The following is a 21,924-nucleotide window of genomic DNA, read 5'->3' as shown; positions in this document are numbered from 1 at the left end:
AGATTTTGATGTGTGGGTGCCCGATATCCATTTGATGCATTTCTAGCAGCAGTGCTTGAGGAGTAATAGATTCCTTAAATCAAAAGCCAAGAGAAAAAGGAAAATGCAAGAAAAAAAAACCAGCATTATCAAGTATGCTACTTAAGCTAGGCATGATATCTTATGTATAGGTATACACTAAAAAGGATCTTTGGTAATCTTCCCACTGCCCCTTTTGTTTGTTTGTTCGTTTGGGGAGATCTTCCCTACTATCCTTTTAAACATAGCAAACAAAACAAAAACATAATAGAAACATAGACTATAACAATATGAGATTCTCTAGCTAGAAAACAATACCTTATGCTCACTGCTCTTCCTTCCTTTTCGAAAGTGTGGCTATGGTGGCTAAGGCAGAGATGGAGAAGCCAATTGCAAGAAAGTGCCTATAAACACACCTCAAAAAGCCATGGATGAAACTCTACCACTAATGCAATGATATCGTTGTTTCTGCAAGGCACACCAATCAAGCAAGAAAATTTCTTTAGTTTTCCCACTATTTCTGAGCAACCCAACATGCAGAACAACAAAAAGGATCAACTTTTACATGAAAATCATGTTGTGAACTACTAAGCATGTGGGAGAGAGTGTGAATGTGAATAGGAATCAAAATCAACATCAGCATCCCAGAGAGGTGAACAAAGGTTTCAAGTGCTTTTTACCCTCCCACCAGTATAATAAGAACTATATGGCTTTTCAAATACTAAAGAATAGATCTACCTGTAGGATGCTCATACCAGACCGAAAACCCCAATAAAAATGCAGTTTCTATACCACCACCACCTGTTATGCTTATTTAGTTAGCACCCAGTGAGTATCAGGAGGAAACATTAGAGTGAAACCGTTATAATTTCTTGAACCTAAGTGAGAGTTATGAGTCAAGTGTATGAAAGTGAGAAAAATTGTATTGAAAGAAGAGGCTTAGACCCGAGGCTAGGCAAATCATGTATTCTCGATAGCCATTTGTGGACTATGATTGATAGAGCGTAAGAGTCATGAAACTCATATATTTTTTCTTGAGCCGTCTCATGTTCAAAAAAGAGTTGGCCGTGTAGTCAGTCGTGTTTTCTTGTATATGTTCGTTCATTTTAAATTGTCATCAGTGTCTCCTATGATATTATCCTACTCCAAATAGTATGTCTTTCACATTCTATTATTGTTGAGATGTCACTCTCATTAGGAAACATAACTTATGAAATACTGTCATTGAGTAAATGAGGATTGTCAGATTTAGTTGTTAAGTGCAAAGGAGTCTTGTGATCGAAGACACGGAAAACAGTTTCAACTAGGCACACCGCTTGGTATAAAGAATCTCATGTGTAATCTTTTTCTTCTCGATCTTTCGACAAAGTTTCGGGAACGAAACTTCTTTTAAGGGGGGTAAAATTGTAACATCCCATTTTTCATAATCCAATTTAAAAAGAATTGTTATTTATAAATAAATAGAGTTTTAGAAAAATGATGAGATTTTATAAATAAATAAATAAGGAGATATAATTATTAATTAAAATAATAATTTTAGAGAAAATAAAAAGGGTATTTTATTTATTTGTTTGATAGAGAATAAAATAGAGTTTGTTTTTATAAAATAATAAATAAATAGAGTAAATCTAGCTACAAATAGCGTTAGCTCATGCCTCTTCTTTCCCTCATTTTCATTTTCCCCCTTCTCCTCTCAAAACTCTCTCTTTTTCCCGCAGGCCACCAAACTTGTCTCAGAAAAATAAGGATCTCGGACTCATTCACCGTTGGATTGTCTTGAAATTTAAATACCAGGTTCGCAACCCAATTGTGAGAATTTTCATCATGGGGAATTTCGATATCATGTCTAAGATGAGAGAAATATCTTTCGCATCCTAGCCTTTTCCTTTCACGTAGAAACCCAGAGTTGTCTCGGTAAAACTATGATTCTGGTTTCGTTAACCGTTGGAATGTAGTGAAATTTCGATATTTTGTTCGCCATTCAATTCCGCACACTTTCACCATTGGGATTTGTGAGATAATATTCATGGAGAGAGATAAAGGAATCGCATGAAGACAGTAAAAATGGAGGCTTCAATCCCTTCTCTGTCTCTTTGACGTTTGGGAACTCTATCAGAGCAGTTGGAGGAAAAACTGGAGGAATCTCAGGGAACCGTTAGAGATGCTGCTATCGCTGTCGGAAGACACCTGAATCCGCTTAGAGGTAAGGGATGAGTTATTCACAATTGGAGATTAGTGAGAACATGTGTAGGGATCCTTAGAGTACCAATTGGAATGAATTTTTGGGTGTTTCCGTCATTTTTTTATTCTATCCTTATAATTATAATTGTGAATTATATATGTTTGACAAACCAATTGTTGTGAAATTGATATGCTATTGTGTCGAGTGTGAACCCTATAAATCGAGCATTTTTCTAATTAGCATGAATTGATGAAATAAAGTAAGGAGAAATTTAGAGTGAGATATTGATTTTGTATTTTCTCTATTTCATGCTTTTTAGGTTTTTTTTTATAGTTTAAAATTAATATCATAATTGAAATTGATCAAAGTGTTCATATAATTATTTAGAATTTTTGCAATGAAAGCTTACTTTGAAATTTGTGGTCCAATATGATGTATGCTAGTTTATATATATATATATATATATATATATATATATATATATATATATATATATATATATATATATATATAATTAGTTATATATTTATTTATATTAATATTTTATGTAAATAATATTGTAGAGTTGTTATAGTATGATTCCAAAAATTATTAAGTGTTGGAGTTTGAGAATATTATGGTTAGATTTGATAAACATGTGTATGTTGTACCTTATGAATATCATTAGGAATGTTATGAGATGTTAAATTGTGGGTATGATAATTGGTTGTGAATAAGTGGATGTGTTTAACACTTGATGTTACAATAATGGTATTGTGAGCTGTGAATTATATAATAACCCGACCAATGTTTATGCACAGTGTTAAAGAAAAAGTGTAGGTTCCTAGTTAGGAACCAGTGTTAAATTGTAGTGCAATGTGTTAAACATGTTTGAAACATGAGCGTAAGGTCGTGGTATTGTGTAATTTATTAGCAGTGTTTATAAATGGAATATGTGATGAATTGTGGAATAACATGTTGCTTTGAGATTATAATATTATTATTGAGGTTGAGTATAAGTGTAAAGTTGAACATGTGTTAATTTGTGATATACGTGTAAACATGTCATGATGGATTGTGACACTATGAGATATGAAATTATGAATGAGTTTTGGTTGTGGATAAGTGTGTAGTTAACACTTGATGTGACATTACTTGTGTTGTAAGCTATGAATTGTATAATAACCCGACCAGTGTTATCTTGAGAAAAGTGTTGATGCGCAATGTTAAAGAGAAAGTGTAGGTTCCTAATTAGGAACCAGTGTTAAAGAGAAAGTGTAGGTTTCATATTTAGGAATCACTGTTAAATCGTAGCGCAATTGTGTTGAATGTGTTTAAAACACGAGTTTGAGGTCGTGGGTATTGTATAATTCATGAGCAGTGTCTGCATGCAAAATTATTTTAGGGGTTGGACCTGAATCAGGAGGGAGAGGCCCTGATGGACTCTTCGGAGTGTAGGCCTTGAGGGTCACCGGGTTTGAGTGCTCCTTTAAGCCTATGTTGATTGCATATAGGATTGAGTCTTAGCATAACTGTTGCATACACTTGCTAATTGTTTATTATGAAATTGATGTGTTATTATGTCTTGATCGGAGTGTGTGATTCTTGTGTAATATGATTGTTGATTGAAAAGTACGATTGATGATTGAAAGGTGAATTTTGAATGACAAAGGGGTGGAATTATGTGAGATATATTTAAGTAAGTTTTATTTTGTTTATATGATATGTATATCTAGTTGTCTTGTTTCTCTATTAGTTAGGAATGTGATAACTCACTCCTTGTGTGTTATTTGTGTTTGGATCCTGTGATGATCTTCAACTTTGTGTTCGGGGGAGCAGATGACTAGGTGAAGTGCTTTAAGGAACCTTGTGCTGAAGGCGTTAGGACACAATGCTCTGATAGGATGTGACAGTGTGGTATAAGTTTTTATATTAATTACATGATGTTAGTCTATTTTATTTTATCTCACTGATTTAACAAAATATTTTTGTAAATTTTGACGGCCTTATTTTGAGCCGAATATGTTTTAATAAGTTTTAATTGATAATAGTGAAGTGAATGTGAACCTTTTACCCGTGTGAATTTGGTTACCTATATTTTTATATATTTTATTTATTTATATATATGTCGGGGTAGAGGGTGTCACAGATGCCATTGGAACGGCGGCGCATGCTTGGCTGAAGGAGAGAGGACCATGCCAGGGTTGGACTGGATGGGCTTGCATCAGAGATGTAGAGAGGCGAGGTTGGGGTGGGCCAAGGTTTAACACATGTTATGGTTTCTAGAAAAATTATAAGGGGAATAGCTATGTGGCTTCCCTTGCACTTCCATGGGGCTTTTATAGAGTAGTGAGGAATGGGGAAAGTGTTTACTCAAAAAATTTGACCTCTATCTCTGCTCACAAAACGCCAACGTGCATTACACAGAAGCATAATTTTAAAAGCAGGGCCCTGGTGACTCATCCGGTGGTGACACTTATCACTAGATCAACTATATCAGTGGTCAAATCATTGAGTCACTAGTTAACTAGCATAATTCAATCTATGATAAAAAAAAAGATATAAAAATTTTATATTTATCTTACAATTTTTCTCGTGGGACATTAAAATTCACAAGACTTAAAAAACACAAACAAAATATAAAGAACACAAGTTAAAAAAATGACTATTATCTCTAACATTTAACATCAAAGACATCAACAAAAATATATATTAATATCCACATTAAAATCAAACATGCCATATTACATCAATGTAAATTATAAAATGTAAAAAACTAATTGAAAGTTTCAAACCAGAGTCTTAAAAATTGACTTGGGATCACAATTTCACTTATAACTCAAAACCGCAATTGCAGTCACTTCTAAATTAATTTAACTAACAAAACACACAATTACAGTCACAAAAAATGTTCAACAATGAATAAAAAGATCAATTTAACTCAAAATCACACCAACAAAACTAAAATAAAACAAGATGAAAATTAAAAAAGTGACCTAATCCAGGTCAGCAGGTCACATCAATTTGACCGTAAATCTAACCAAATCAATCCAAATCGTTTTGGATAAAAAACACACTTGATCGAACTTGTGATTCAACCCGATTCAACCACCGGATCGCGGTTCGATTGATCGAACCAACCATATCAGTCAGAGCCTTAAAACTTTGCACATAAATGAAACAAGTACATATGAAATTTTTCCACTTTTTCCTCTTTTTAAGGAAAAACGTGATCCCGTGCGCTACTGTGCTCACGGTAACCCTCCCCCATTTTCACCATCCGTTACACAAGAAGGTATATCTGATGCTTCACAAATCTTTCGCACGCTGCGGTACCTATGCTAGCAACTCACTCATTTTAGCCGTTGTCATGAAATTAATATTCCATTTATGAGTTGTTGGCTGGTTGCATTTCTCAATTCTCAAACGCCCAAGGAGGGGAAAAAAAGAAAAAGAAAAAGAGAAACATCATAAAATTTTAAATTAAATCAATGTGACCGTTACATTGGTGGAAAAAAAAATTTAAAAATGCAAAGCTCCATTTGAGAAGACTCAAAGTCAAACAGTCTTTCTGCTTTGGTAGCAGCCACATTTAGAAATGGCAGCAGCAGAAGAATTAGAAGAGCACTTGCAAGAGCTCAGATCCAAAGCCACAGAGCTTTTCCTCAGAGAAGAATGGAATGCTTCAATCGAAGCCTATTCCCTCATCATCACTCTCTGCACTCAAACCCTCTCCCATAATTCTCACCCAACCCAAAACCTTCGCAGATCCCTCTGCATTGCCCTATGCAACCGCGCAGAAGCAAAATCCAAATTGAAGAATTTCCATTGCGCCCTTCAAGACTGTGACCACGCTTTGGAACTCGACGCCACACATTCGAAGACCCTTTTGTGCAAAGGTAAGATCTTGCTCTGCCTCAATCGCTATTCTTCCGCTCTCGAGTGTTTCAGAAGCGCCGCGATCGATGGGAACGCTGAAAACGCAAGTGGGTACTTGGAAAGATGCAAAAGTTTGGAGCTTTTGTCGAAAACGGGGTGTTTGGATCTTTCAGATTGGGTTTCAAATGGGTTCAAAGGGAAGGTTCCGGAGCTCGCTGAACACATTGGTGCTGTGGAGATTAGAAAGTCTGAGATCAGTGGGAGAGGGTTGTTTGCAACGAAGAATATTGATGCCGGGGCTTTGATTTTGGTCACCAAGGCAATTGCAATGGAGAGGAGCATCATAATGGGAGGGGTTCAGGATCTTTGTGAGGATGCACAGTTGGCAATGTGGAAGAATTTCATTGACAAGGTTTTTGAGGTTGTTGGGAAGTGTTACAAGACAAAGGGTTTGATTACTAGGTTGTCTTGTGGGGAGAATGAGGATGAGCTTGAGGTGCTTGATGTAGGTCTCTTTAGGCCTGAGAGTGTGGAGAAGGATGATGGTGATGCAGTTGTTGGGGTTGATATGGTTAAGTTGGTTGGGATATTGGATGTGAATTCTCTCACTGAGGATGCTGTTTCAGCCAATGTGTTGACGAGGGGGAATGATTGTTATGGTGTAGGGTTGTGGCTGTTGCCTTCCTTTGTGAACCACTCTTGTGTTCCCAATGCGAGGAGGTTGCATGTTGGGGACTACTTGGTGGTTCATGCTTCCAAGGATTTGAAGGCTGGTGAGGAGGTTACTTTTGCTTATTTTGACCCTTTGTGTGGTTTGAGCAAGAGGAAGGAGATGTCAGTGAATTGGGGGATCCATTGCAAGTGCAAGAGGTGTAGGTTCGAGGGGGAAGTGTTCTCAAAACAAGAAATAAGAGAGATTGAGATTGGCCTTGAGAGAGGGATGGATGTGGGGGGGGTGGTGTTCAAGTTGGAGGAGCAAATGAAGAGAATGAAGGTTAGGGGAAAGGAAAAAGGGTATTTGAGGGCTTCATTTTGGGAAGCATATTCTGAGGCTTATAGGTCTGAGAGAGCAATGAAGAGGTGGGGGAGGAGGATTCCTACAATGGAGGCGGTGGTTGATAGCATCAGTGATGTGGTGGGAGGGGATCACAGGTTGCTTAAGATGATGGTGGAGGAGTTGAAGAAAAATGGTGGTGGAGTTGTTGAGAGGGAGAAGGTTTTCAAGATGGCTAGAGATGTGTTTGGGAAGGTGGTGAAAAAGCAAGCAATGAAGACACTTCTTGAACTTTGCATTGGTGATTGAATGGATAAATAAATTCTCTTTACTTTTTCTTCATTTTTATTGTTATTGTTTGTCTTTTGGATGTCTTTTCTTTGTTTAATGTTCTTTCTTTACTTGCTGTAAACCATCAAGTTTTCAGCTACGATCAACTCAAGTTGTCATAGTCACTTATCATTTACTTGTTATATGTAAGCCAATGCTATGAATAATTTTATTGAACATTGCACACCTCCTTCTGTGCAATTGTTTTTCTTCGTTTAATTAGTCTGGTTCTAATTATCCAAATTCAGTCTGCTGAAAATTTCGTGGTGCTCTGTAATTAAACAGGGTTTATGTTTCCCTATCTTCCTCTCAATTTTCTTCCACCATCGTCTTCATCCTCACTTCCTTGTAATTGGGTTAAGAAAATGATATTTTTACAGTCTGTCGCGTAAGTTATTTCAGAAGAATCCGTTATATCCCGCATTTATTAAAAATGAATTATGTAAGGATAAAAAAAGAATCCTTAATCTTGCTCACGAAGGGAATTATACTTATTTTGCCATTGGTTGAGCCTAGGCATTTAAAGGCATATGCAAGGTTGTGTAAAAGACCTGACTGTGGAACACTCTTAGTATGGATGACGGTTTCTCTTCCCTTTTGTTGGATCTCCCATCAGTAACTGGGTATGCTGAATTATTTGCAAATGATTCTAAATTCGGGAATCACATAACAAAAATTATCTCAACGAGAAAGATTTTGAAAACATGTTCGAGAACATTGCCTCATTTTGCTGCAGAAGGCTATACAGAGTGTGAGGAAAGGGAGTGTACTTATCGGGGTAATTTTGGAAAGAAAAAATAAAAGGGGAGTGCATTAGTAAACATGGGAAGCGTAGTTAGCAATAGCCCATAAAATTTACCCATTCGAGCAACTGGGAACAAAGTTATGGAGATGTTGAAGATAAAATAATAAACCATTAAGTTACATGTCTTATTTATTTAATTCTATCAATAATATTTTTTATGTATTATTATTTAAGAATTATTAATTTTAATATTTAAAAAAAATATAATTTAAAAATATTTAATACATAATTTTTTAATACTATTTTATATATTTTTATTTTTAATAATTTACATATTTTAGTTTTAATTTTACCAATTTATAATTAAATTTCACAAATTATTTACATAAATTATTTTGTAAATTAATTTTAATATACAAATTATTTTTACTCTAATTATATGAATCAATATAATTGCAACAATTAATATGTAAATTATACATAAATTTATTTTAATATGTAAATTATTTTTATTCTAATTATATGAATTAATAAAATTTCAATATTTAATTTTTTTTAGGAAAATTACATGTTTGTATTTTTTTAAAATATAAAAAATTATTTAGCAAATAATTTTTTTAGTAACAATTATATAAATCAAGAAAATTACATAAATTAATATGTAAATTATTTACATTAATTATTTTATGTAATTTATAAAAATTATGTAAATTATTTTATATATAAATAATAATAAAATTTATTTTAATTATAAAAAGTAAAAGATAATAATTTTAATTTTTTTAGATTATTTAAATATTATCTTTTATTTGGGTAATTTTTATAAGTTACATAAAATAATTTTTTGAAATAATTCTTATATTAGTTTATGTATTTTTTTAAAATTATAATAAAATATGAATAATTTCTATATATAATAATTTATTAATTTATATTAAAATAAAATTTTATCATGAAAAAATACATGTAAAATTAGATATAAATATTTTATTTTAATTTATATATTTTTTATAATTCAATATTTAAAAAAAAACTCTTGAGCAATGATAGATGTTTATAATACTAACTAAATAGTGCAAGTATCTTAATGATTTATTTCTCTCTGTCTTTAAATAAAATATTATAAGATTAACTCTTACTATTTTTTATTTTTTTCTTTATTTGACTCTTTATTATATAAGCTTCATGTCAATAATTTATAAAAACGTCAGGTCAATGACTGAAATTACTTATTCTATTTAAATTATAATTTAGCTTACAATTTAATAATAATATAAATCTTAAAAATAATAATAATAATAATAATAATAATAATAATAATAATAATAATAATAATAATAATAATAATAATAATAATGTTAAATATGCTAATAAATTTTTAAATAAAACATTTGTTAAGATGTAATCTATGCCCTATCATCTTTTTTTTTATATCTAAGCCCTATCATAAAAGCAAAGAAAGATATTTAAATAAGAAAATAAAGATTGAGAAGAAAACTATACGGAGAAATAAATATATAACGTATTGAAGGTTATAAAAACGCAATGCTACATTGAGATAAAGTCTGAATCAAAACAAGGAAAGGAGAATATTCCTTGAAAAAGTGGATGCTGACTCCAATTTCTCGCCGGCATCAATGCATCATATTTTGATATTGTTTTATGATTATTATTTCCATTTTCTACAAGGTAGTGTCCAAAGTCATTCCCCACACCTTTCAGAAAGGAAAGGACGATCGTCACTCATAAGTGTGGCTGCTGATAGCCATCTTTTGTTGATTGATCCTTTGGCTACTCATACAAATCAAGAATTCAAGATGACATCGTGTTGAAGTGGTGAATATGTCCATGGCACATCACATCAATGTTTATCCAGATATGTGTGAAAATGGATCACGACCCACCAATATTTTGATGAAAATATAGCTATGATGTATACTTGGATTAGTTTATTGTAAAATTAAAGATAGTTATATTTTAATCATATTTTCATAGAATTTATTCAAGAGAAGTAATCATGTTTTTAACAATCATCTCGTGCACACCTGTATTAAGATAATGAAATTAGAGAAAAATAAAATTTGTTAATTTCATTTAACTTGGCGTGATAAAGTTTATAATTAATTATTGTAGCTATTAAAACTTTCATTTTAAAATCTAAATAATTTTTTATACAAGATTTTATTTATTTTGAATATTGATAAATTATAAATTTCAATGTGAATTATTTTAAACTATTCAATATTAACATTTTTAAGACTCTAGGTTAGATGGATAATTTGTCAACTTGAACTATACTAGGTCCGTTAATATGTTTTACCACATTGGTCCTACTTGTAAGTTACAACAAGCTAATTTAAATGTTGGAGTACCAGTACCCGCAAAAATCTTATGCATTACATATGTATCAATAAATATACATGAAATTGGAAAAAATACAATTAAAATATTTTAAAACATTTCACTACTAATAAAAAATATAAATATTTGAAATTTTAATCACATATAAAAACATTTGAAATCATTTTAATAATGATTTATAAACATTTCTTTATACTAATTAGTAGTGATGGAAGAAAATTGAATGTTAATTAAAATCATTAAAGAAACTCAAAATATTTTTGTTAAGATAAATAATTAAAAAGAAAAAATATTGATTTGATTTGATACTGAAGGTAATTTTTTAATGCATTGCATGTATATTCTAAATTTAGGCAAAAACTTAAAAATAACATTATTTTTTATATAAACTACAATTATCCTTCACTAAAGACAATATCATGTTATAAAAATCTAACCGGAAAAATGAAAATAGCAGTCGCATTAGTTTTTACAGAATGAAAATAGAATGATTAGATGAAGATTTTCATTCCCATTTTATCTCTTATTAAACTATATTTAAAAATATGTATTCATTTATATTATGTGAAAAATTGACCTCACTAATTTCGATTCCCATTCTCATTGTGACATTGTGTGGTTGCTGAGAGTGCCAACGAGATTTGAATTTTTGTTCTAAGGTGATTAACGTTAACCCGTACGTAGCAGACACATGTTCCCAGTCGCGAGCATCTTTTGCAATGGATTGAGGATCGAGCTGCGTCATTGCTGAACACATCTATCAGTAAGTGGATACAACTAGTTATATTATATTGCGGCCAATATTTTTTAACGTCTAATTAAAGTTGATTTTACTCTTTTTGAATTTTTTAATTGTCATATATATATATATATATATATATATTTTAATTTTGAAGAACAATTCTTTTCACCATTTTGTATCTATACATTTCACATGCATGTGATAAGTGGTGGGTTCAGGAAATTTTTCTTAGTGTGATAAGAAATAATTTATAATATCTTTACAAAAGAAAAACATCTCAAATTTTTACAAAATACATAATATCAAATTTTCATGACAATCTTTTTAAAATACTTAAATTTTTTATAAATTACAATTGTTGTTTGTGTACACATTTACATACTTTAAAATGTATTATCATTTTCTCATTGTTATTATTATAAAAAATTAAAATAATAAAATAGTAAATTAATATGATTTTTTTTTATTTCTTATATTTTTTTTGCATTCGTTTTAAGGAAATTATTTTATGGGACAATGCCTACATCCGCTGCTGCATGTGATGCTACCTTACAATAGTCAGAGACAAGAGATATTATATTATGGTTAAATGCATATCATATCACCAATACCTAGTGATATAAATTATTTTATTTATTTATTAAATTATGAAATTAAAACCAGAAAACATAAAATTAAAATTAAAATTAAATTGAAATAAGTACGTTTTAGATTTCTATCTCAATTTCTTATTATCAAAATTAATCTTAATTTCTATACTTTTAAATCAACAATTTTGATTTTCTTATATTTTATAATTGGTGAATCCTGTCCTTCTTTATAGAACTTTGGATACTAGAGTGAGGGAAAAATTTACTAATTATAAAAATACAAAATTATAGTTTTTAATGTATAGAGGTTTAAACAATTTTAACCCAAAATTAAGAGATTTATAACATATTCAGGGTTGATCATGACATTTTAGAGGCCCTAGACAAAATAATAGATATAGGGTCTATATATATATATATATATATATAATCATGATATTATATGAAATATTTATTGATTTTATTGAAGATTTTCATCAAAGATTTTCAATCATGTTTATGTTTTCTCCATCGATCCACAAAGCTCAAACTTAAAATTTTATTTAAGGGGTCTTACATTTTCAACTTATATACAAATATTTGATACATTAGATTACATTAAGCATATAATATGATAATAACAAATCTCAACAACTAGAAAAATGCATCACAAGTTCATTACATGCCAATATCTAAAACTTAATTTACATGAATTTATGAATATAACATATTAGGAGAGAAACTACATATTTTATATTTTCTACTCACATATCATATTTTAATTTAAATAAAAAAAGATATAAAACTAGAAAAAAAAATTTAACTTATTTATGAAAATAATATAAAAAAATTATTATACAACTATAATTTTTATTTTTTATTTTTTGACTTCTTTTATTCATAGGCCTTGGGTGATCGCAACCATGAACTATGCCCAGATCCGACCCTAAACACATTTCATCTAATTGTATTTAAGATAAACCTATTTTATTTACCAATATTCTAAGACATAGGTGTGATTAGAATGAGCGAAACAGTTAGCAACGATTTTCACTCTAAGTCCTTTATAAACCGCGGCAAATCTTGATGCAAATAGACAACTCTTAAGATAAGTAGATCATTTATAGTCACATACTTCCACCAAAAAAGTACAAAGCAAAAAGACCAACTTTTCTACTCTCTTTTTTTTTCTCTCTTTAACGATCACTGCATGGACCAAACAAAGATGTATTAGTTTGGTGAAACCATTCTCATATTTAGCTATTAGTTTGGCTGCTGACTACATCATTATGTAGGAATATATATAAAGCTGCAATAAAATTCCAATAGAGAATTGAATAATACTATTACTCAATATGGATATAGACGTGCAAGCATTGGTTCAAAGAACCATGTGCAAAAGTCAGTAACAGATATGCATGTGAAACAGTTCTGACCCTCCATTGGTGCATGCTTGCCAGGTGACGCATGTACTAGGATAGGAAAAATTCATCCAATCATAGCCATGCAACTCCACTCAAAGGACAAACCACCGTCAAAGATAAAAGGAGCACCAATCTCAATTGCAAACATTTCAAACACCTTCAATATTATTTCTCTTGAAGCCTCTCCAATTTGCCTTCACTTCTTAATAATAATAATAATATTAATTCCTCTTTTCTTGTACCAAACCAAATTGATATTTTGAACTCAATGGAAGGTAGCACAACAAGCTCTGAACTCCCTCCTGGCTTTAGGTTTCACCCAACGGACGAGGAACTGATTGTGTATTACCTTTGTAACCAAGCCACCTCAAAGCCATGCCCTGCATCTATCATCCCAGAAGTGGATCTCTATAAGTTTGATCCTTGGGAATTGCCAGGTATATTAATTGTAACATCACTCGCCAACTTAGCTTTGTTATTATTATGCATGACTTTCTATATTATTGCACCATGATAATGTCTCTATGCATGCTTCACTTGTCATTAACCAACAATCCCAATTTATATTGCATCTCTCTAGTATGTTCCTTCATGCAAGAGCTCTGTGGGATTAAAACATGAATAATGCACAAACCTGCCTACCTTATCCTAAAATTCAACTTTTTATTAGACGAATAAGGATAACAAAGGATTAATTTCTAAACCACTTGGTCATTGAGACTTTCGTACTAACAAGGTTTGAAGGTTTTGTCACGATCGATCATTAATATTGAGGGAAATTTTGAAAAAATACAGCCACAATTGTGGTTGAAGAGAGCCCAAAAACCTTAGCGTTGCGACCGAAATTGCAATCGCGGACCCTTTTTAAAATCCTTAACATGAATGGTATTGTATTACATCTCCTAACACACTTGTTATTAACTTACCATGGAATGCAGATAAAACAGAATTTGGAGAAAATGAATGGTATTTCTTTAGTCCAAGAGACAGGAAGTACCCAAATGGGGTGAGGCCTAACCGAGCAACTGTGTCTGGGTATTGGAAGGCTACTGGCACAGACAAGGCAATCTATAGTGGATCTAAGAATGTTGGGGTGAAGAAATCTTTAGTCTTTTACAAGGGTAGGCCACCAAAGGGTGCCAAGACTGATTGGATCATGCATGAGTATCGATTGGCTGAATCAAAAATACCAGCTAGCAGGAAAATTGGGTCCATGAGGGTAAACCCTTTTAAGCCTTGGCCACATTATTGTTACTTTATGTTCATGACATAGAACGTCACCGGCTAGGAGGAGGCCTTGAGTTTGTTAGGATTCTCTTGAGACTCAAACTCAGGGCCTCCTCTGTAGGTAGTGGCGTTCAATACTTTATGAACTTTTACAACATAGTTTGCTACTCAATGTTTCTTTATAATTGACATTTCCCTTGGTGTTGTTCGATGTGTCATCAGCTGGATGACTGGGTCTTGTGCAGGATCTATAAGAAGAAGAGCATGGTAAAAGCATTGGAGCACAAAGAGGCACACCCAGAAGTCCAAATTGCTAATCTTGCGCCTGCAAATCATGATGTTGAACAGAAAATGATGAACCTTCCTAGGACTTGGTCCCTTACTTACCTTTTGGATATGAATTACTTGGGTCCAATTTTATCTGATGGCTCTTATTGCTCAACCTTGGATTTTCAAATTAACAATGGGGATTAGACCCTTTTGTGAAATCTCAACCGGTTGAAATGAACAATTATGTAGCAGATTCAGGGAAGTACCAAGTGAAACAGAGTAGCACCATTGACCAGCCCATATATGTGAAACAAATGTATGATTTGCTAGGATAAAACCAATAGGAAAAAAAAAAAGAGCTTGGATTGTTGTCTAGTCATGACGATAGGTATCATCTATAAAATATAAAAGATCATGAAGATTCTATGTAGTATTATGTCAAATATATGTTATATTAAAAATTGGATTTTCAATGTCTCATTGACAGTATTTGTACATAAGGACGAGTAATTAACTGCCTCTAAAGTAATGTTCATACTTCTGGAATTATCTTCCTTATCTTGATTCAGTTCAAACAACATGCTTAGATCATGCTTTGTAAGCATGTGAAGCTCGATATGATCGCTCACTTTTTGTAGATAATACAATGATAATTTATTTTGACCAAGGATATATTAGGCAAATTCTGCACTACTATATGTCAATAATTGATGCCAAACTGGTTTTCAAAGCTAACGTGAATCTTTGTACTTTGTCTTATCCAAACGATGACGGAAGTGTTGATTAAAAAAAACAAAGGTCATTGAACCGCGTGGAAAGCAATGAAATGCGTGTCAATGAGATTGGCTTGTGCTTGGCCAATATTTAAGGGCTTGTATAAAAATTAATAATAAGGAGACTGATAATGACACATTTCAGAGTTTTTAATTAATTAAGTACTAATCCTAGTATTTGCATTGTCATGAAACTAAAAGTCAAACTAGGTAAGAAGAGTTTAAAATAAAATCAATAGTATGCATTAATGTATTATTATTTAATTGATTGAATCCAACATATTTGGTATTAGATTACACCACGAAGTAGATAAGATTAAGCATGTCTTAAGCGAATCCTATATATAAATTACTACTATCAACTATAACAGTCTCGATTCCCATAATTAATAGCATAAGAAACCAATTGTTGAAGCTTTTATTTTGACACTGTTTGCATGATTTTTTTTCTTCTTTTTTATGCATAAAAAGGGACTTCAAACTCCACACTCAAAAACCTTTATATTAATTTAGCACATGTTTAACTAAGTTTATTTAAAAGCACTTTTAGGATTAAATTTTTAAAAAAAAAATGAAATAAACTTTTTTTATAAACTAAGATTAACTCATACATAAGTTAATTTGTAAAAATTCTCTTATATAGTTTCTTTAAAAGTTAAAAAACTTCTACAAATAATTCATAAGTAAGTCTGAACTTATGAAAAAACTCATTTTGTTTAATTTTTCTCATTTTCTTATTCTATTAGTATTTTTGGATATAAGCTTATCCAAGCATAATCTTTAATCTCGCTATATTGTATTTTCCATTATAACACATTAAAGTAATTTCATCAATGTGACAAAATCTTAGTATCATTCCGCACGTCATGTATATACTCTTCATTCATTGAATCATATCATATCAGCAACCATGGAGTTTGTGAATCAACAATAGCAACATCCTGCAACCACCAAGGACATAACCAGAATACATTATGCTTTTATTTTGGAGCATAAATCAAAATGACTATGCTATACAAAATTAGTTGAAAATTAAAAAGTTAGCTAAAAGTTGGAAAGCTACTTGGTAGTTGGAAGTTAAAAAATTAGTTTATTAAACTATAAGTATTTCGTAAAATTAATTGTTGAAGTAACTAAAAAGTGTAAGATGATATAAAAATAATAAAATCATGATTTATTTTAAAAAATGTTATAAGAAAATTGAATAAATGTATTGAGGAAAAAATGGAAGAAAAATATAAAAAGCTAGAATTCAAAAGTTAACGTTATAAAAATATTATTTCAAGTAGTGTTTCAAAAATATTAGAAACTATTCAAAAAAATTTGTTTATCAAACAATTAAACAAGTTTTTCGGCTAATAAAAAAATTAAAAATTAACTGAAATATCTTACGGACATAATCCATGTCAGTATGTTGCTCCTATTTAATCAGCACCCACCATAGTCAATGCATAAGCAATGTCGACCCCAATCTCCACCATAAAATTTGCTTCCTCACCCTTTTGGCTTCTGGATTGTAAATTACATTGTATATTGGTTACATCTTTTATATTCTGGATTGGTCAATCCAAAAAGTAAAAAAAAAAAAAATCATTTTGAAAAGGTGTAAAAATAATTTTTGGGTGCAGGAAGCAACCTCTTAACTTTGAAATGTTGACGCTAGGCCCACAAACCAAATTGTGATGAAAGTGCACAGTGTATGTTGGGCGCCCAAGTGACTTTATACAATACGCTCTGTAACTGCTGGGCAGCTAAAACCTAATGTTCAACGCCCTGGTTGAGTAGAAAAACATGCACTGTGTTTTTGGGGATCTTGGGAGCATTTTCATTCATAACCAACCAGACTTTTCTCTCCAGAATCTCTTGGACTTATGTGGATAAAGGATGGAAGTTCATTTCTTTTCAATGATTTAACGAAGTATTTATTTATTTTTCTTCTTTTTCCTATTTCTTTTGTTTTCTTTTATTATTTCCACGTTTAGTTAAATTTCTATTGTTGAAGTTGAGTGAAATTTTATAGATGTTATGAATATTTGATTTGTGTTTAATGAGAGAACTAAAGGCACGGCTCAAATTTGTATGACAATGAGGGAAATTTGATGCCATCACTTACAAAGATTCTGATGCTTACAAAGATTCTGATGCTTAAGTCAATGAAAGTACGAGGAGATTGTAAAAGTGAGGTTAGATCATATGTGATCAGAGATATCCTTATATAGTGACACTCTTGTAGTCAGACGTTAAGAGCAACTACAACGAAAGTTTCTCCTTTGGTGTAAATAGAAAGTCATGAGTCAATTTTATGTCACTAGAGAGCAATCGCATGAGACCCACTTATTGTTTGGGTGTTACCCATATTAATCAATTCTCAAGAGGAAATGTGGGTCATCTTTTATTTATTAATAATATAGAATTCTTTCTCTCCTTAGAAATATAATACTATTTTTATTTTGTGGGGATCCATTTGAGAAAGTTTAGTAAGCTTTTTGGTTGGAAAAAAAATTGAACAAGTTCCTTAAAGTAAAACATGTGATGTGATATTATAAGATCGAGTGAAATATTATTATAAATGTAGTAGAGAAACTTTAGTAAGTTTTCCGTTGGAGTTGCTCTTAAGATGCATGTGGACTACATATCAGTTACTTATAATCACGCATGCAGGACACATGATGAGTTGAAATAAATTAGTGAGCTAACATAACAAGGTCAACGCTATTAGGTCAATCCTAGTATGGGTTGGCCATGAAGGAGTTTTGGAATGGCCTCATCCATGGTTGAGCATGTTGACAAGATAATTGGAAAGAATCATATAAAGTTAGCACTCGCCTCACAAAACTGACTTGGATAATGGTGGCAAGAATGGAGGCTCGTCTAAAACTATAGGGAAGGAAATTCTCCTAACAATTTAACTAATTTTGGAGTTTTATTTCGGGATAATTTTACTTGGTACATAAAACGTGGGATTCTGTCCCATTTTTTGTTAGGGATGAGTATCTTAGGAACATAAATTGCCTTCCTAATTAGAGGTTTATGTAAAGTTCTAATGGGTTTTGACTTAGTTCTCCCATTTTGTTCATCCTTTGTTTTCTTCTCTCTTCAATGTTATTAGGTGTGTGGTCATGGAACTGTGTTAAGAGGGTGCTAACCTGGTCAAGATTATTGAGGGTGATAATTGTTGGATAACCTTCACTTAATGTCAATTGATTTTTGAAATGAAATCTAACATGGTAAAAGAGTAGGTTCTGACCTTGAGACCTCGTCTTCACTTCCGCATATAAGCTGCACTCCAAGGATTGAGACAGCCGATGTGGGACTTGGGTATTTTCCAACAATTAGAGATAAAATATTATTCATCTAAAGAATTAGGATCTAAATAAATTTATAAATTTAATATATGAATTAAAAATCAAATTGAATTAATTTCAATTTAGAATTTACAGGTGAAGTAGAATGAAATTTGATCCCAATAATTTGATCGGCTGCAGTAAGCTGTTAAGGTTAGTTCCTTCATGTTCTTAAATCTTGATCTACAATGTTTCCATAAACAAATCCTTTTTTATTTATGCCTTCTTCGATTTTAATTATTGTTTCTCTTAACGAAACAAATCCTTACTCTTTGTAATTCTTATTAAAAATTGTCTTCTGTGAATTGAGAACCAACCTTCGATTTCTACGAACAACATTTGATATTAAGATCTAACAAGTTAAGGAGTTCAATGTTACTGAAGCACTGTCTTTACAGGCAATTTTCCCTCAAAAAAAATAGTACTACTAACATAATAAAATTTAAAGGCTTAATTGTATTTTTGCCCTCATTTGCACAATCTTGCAAATTTTGTCTCCCAAATATGTTTTACAAATTTTGCCTCCTAATTTATAAAATGATGCAGTTCAAAACTTTTGTAAAGTAATAATCATGTCATCCTGTAGTTTATGACTTAATGGATACCTGACATAAGTGTAAAATGTGCGACATTTTATAAATTGGAAGATAAAATTTGCCATAAAAAATAGAGGAGAAAAATTGTGAAATTGTATAAAGTAGAAGACAAAAAGTATAATTAATCCTAATTTAAAAGAATAAATTTAACATGACAAAACAGCCAGTAAATTAAAGAGGAGAAGAGGTTAACACATTCAATAAAACCTTCCCGGGTAACCAAATTGATGCCTAAATTAAAGAAGAATCAATGAGTTTACCGTGTCGAGAAAGACAGAACAAGTGAAAGAACTAGGTAGCCACATACAATAGAATTGGAGGTCACAAAATACCTGGAATTACATATTTCACACCCTCATTCTCATTTTTACTATCACATTGTCTTGGTAAAAAAATTATCATTTTTAAGGCGTATAATATACCAAAAACTCTAAAAGAATGGCCACTTACACAAATGTGGGAAGATCACACTACATACAGCTCTGAATTTTACAAACTGGGTGGAAATGGAAGTGTTTGCCTAGTTGTTCCCATGCCCAATGCACTTCCCAGTGTGGCAATGGCTGCAATAATTCTCAAAATAAAGTCCATTATTGAGAGTATGGAGCTCCGACATCGACACCGAACATGACATCGATAACACGACACAGCTAAATTTCAAAACATAAGACATGGAGACACGATATATATATATATATATATATAATAATAATAATAAGCATAAAAAAATTATATTAAGTAGGACCATTATCATTCAAAAGAAGATTTCACAAGATAAAAATTTCGTCTTTTTAAAAAAATCTAAAAATAAAATTGCTAATATATTTAATAAAGAGTCTCACCTAAAAAAATATCAAGATAAATCATCATAATTGAAAAGATAAATAAAAAAAATTATTAATTCTAATATATCTAAGTTCTTCCTATTCCTTCTTAATCATAATCATTAAAAAACACAACTTTTAATTCTGGTTCATTAAGAGATAAATTAGCAACTTCAAGAATTTCATTCTCATCAAGTGATACAAATTCATCTCTGTAGAAGTAAATGACTTTGATGTTTTTATGATGATCATGATGATTTGATGTAAATGCGCTTTTCAAGTTTAATTCAAGACAATGATTCAAGAATACAAGACACAACATCAAGATGATCACTAGTATTTTAGGAAGGGAATTCCTAATTGAAATAGCAAAAGGTTTGGCCAAGTAATTTAAGTTAAAAAGTCTTTTTCAAGATATTTACTCTCTGGTAATCGATTACCAGAGTATGTAATCGATCACCAGTGGCCAAAAATGGTTTACAACAGCTATTAAAATTTGAATTTAAATTTTAGTCTGTGTAATCAATTACACAATATTGGTAATCGATTACCAACAGTTAATAAACGTTTTAATTCAAATTTTAAACCTGTAATCGATTACACAAATCCTGTAATCGATTACCAAAGGAGATTTTCAGAAAATTATTTCTAAAAGTCACATCTTTTCAAATGGTTTTTACATGGCCACCAAAGGTCTATATATATGTGACTTACAACACAAATTTCTTAGAGTTTTTCATAACAAAAAGTCTTATTCTCTCAAAGAGCAAAAACATTTCATCCTCTTAAGAATTCCTTGGTCAATACACTTGCAATTCAATAAGAAATTAATTGAGTGCTCAAATTGTGCAATCTATCTCTTTCAAGAGAGATTTATTCTTCTCTTCTTTCTAAATTCTCAAAGGGGATTGAGAGGCCGAGGGTCTCTTGTTGTAAAGAAATCTGAACACAAAAGAAGGATTGTCCTTGTGTGTTCAGAACTTGTAAAAGGATTTTACAAGATAGTAGAACTCTCAAGCGGGCTGCTTGGGGACTGGACATAGGCACAAGGGTGTGGCCGAACCAGTATAAATCTAAGTTTGCATTTTCTCTTCCCTTAAACTCGTTTATTTATTATTGCTTTATATTTATATTCAGATTGTTCTACTTGAATCATTATTTAAGAGTTCATTTTTAAGGGAACTTGCAACTTGCATTGAAATTGAAATAGAATTTTAATTGGGGAAATAGTTTGCAATATCTTAATTCAACCCCCCTTCTTAAGATATCCGAGGCCACTTGTCTAACAATCTCCTGCATTGTCCCACATTTTAGTTTCTTCTTGATGATAGTGGAGAATTTCTTGAAAGAAGACGAAGATTACTATGAATAAATACTAGATCATTTGTCTGATGAGATGTTATCTTGTTTCTTTTGATTGAATGAATGAAAGAGTAACTACTCCAACTTTTTCTACGGCATGATGATGAACAAGGTTGTCCTAGTAACTTAAGAGTAATCTTTTGAAGTGTTGGTACATGAGCACCATGATAAAAGTGAGCCAATTTAAAAAAATCTAATTTATTATTATAATTTAAATCAAGAAAATATTCAATGTGAAACCTCCAAAATTCTTAAGTTCTTAAGTGGAACCTCCAAAATTTAAATCAAGAAAATATTCAATGTGA

At 31.3% G+C, this 21,924-nt stretch overlaps 2 protein-coding genes across 2 annotated transcripts; both read left to right on the top strand.

Moving 5' to 3' along the window:
- The first annotated feature begins 5,487 nt into the window (after positions 1–5,487).
- On the top strand, positions 5,488–7,394 carry LOC100812233 (methyltransferase FGSG_00040). The gene has a single exon (XM_003528533.5). It carries the CDS (start codon positions 5,778–5,780, stop codon positions 7,359–7,361), a length of 1,584 nt encoding a protein of 527 aa, XP_003528581.1. The 5' UTR covers positions 5,488–5,777; the 3' UTR covers positions 7,362–7,394.
- A 5,854-nt stretch (positions 7,395–13,248) lies between these two features.
- On the top strand, positions 13,249–15,385 carry NAC51 (transcription factor NAC51). The gene is made up of 3 exons (NM_001248986.2): positions 13,249–13,660; positions 14,162–14,442; positions 14,673–15,385. Exons 1-3 carry the CDS (start codon positions 13,492–13,494, stop codon positions 14,922–14,924), a joined length of 702 nt encoding a protein of 233 aa, NP_001235915.2. The 5' UTR covers positions 13,249–13,491; the 3' UTR covers positions 14,925–15,385.
- The last annotated feature ends 6,539 nt before the right edge of the window (positions 15,386–21,924 follow it).

Source organism: Glycine max, chromosome 7 (assembly GCF_000004515.6).
Source record: "Glycine max cultivar Williams 82 chromosome 7, Glycine_max_v4.0, whole genome shotgun sequence".
NCBI classification, from domain to species: Eukaryota; Viridiplantae; Streptophyta; class Magnoliopsida; order Fabales; family Fabaceae; genus Glycine; species Glycine max.
This window is presented reverse-complemented; position numbering and strand designations above follow the sequence as displayed.

Bases quoted from the DNA above. Each gene is read 5' to 3' on its own strand.
- LOC100812233 (XM_003528533.5), top strand. From the start codon at position 5,778: ATGGCAGCAGCAGAAGAATTAGAAGAGCACTTGCAAGAGCTCAGATCC.
- NAC51 (NM_001248986.2), top strand. From the start codon at position 13,492: ATGGAAGGTAGCACAACAAGCTCTGAACTCCCTCCTGGCTTTAGGTTT. The intron at 13,661-14,161 runs GTATATTAATTG...CATGGAATGCAG, and splicing joins TGATCCTTGGGAATTGCCAG to ATAAAACAGAATTTGGAGAA. The intron at 14,443-14,672 runs GTAAACCCTTTT...ATGTGTCATCAG, and splicing joins GGAAAATTGGGTCCATGAGG to CTGGATGACTGGGTCTTGTG.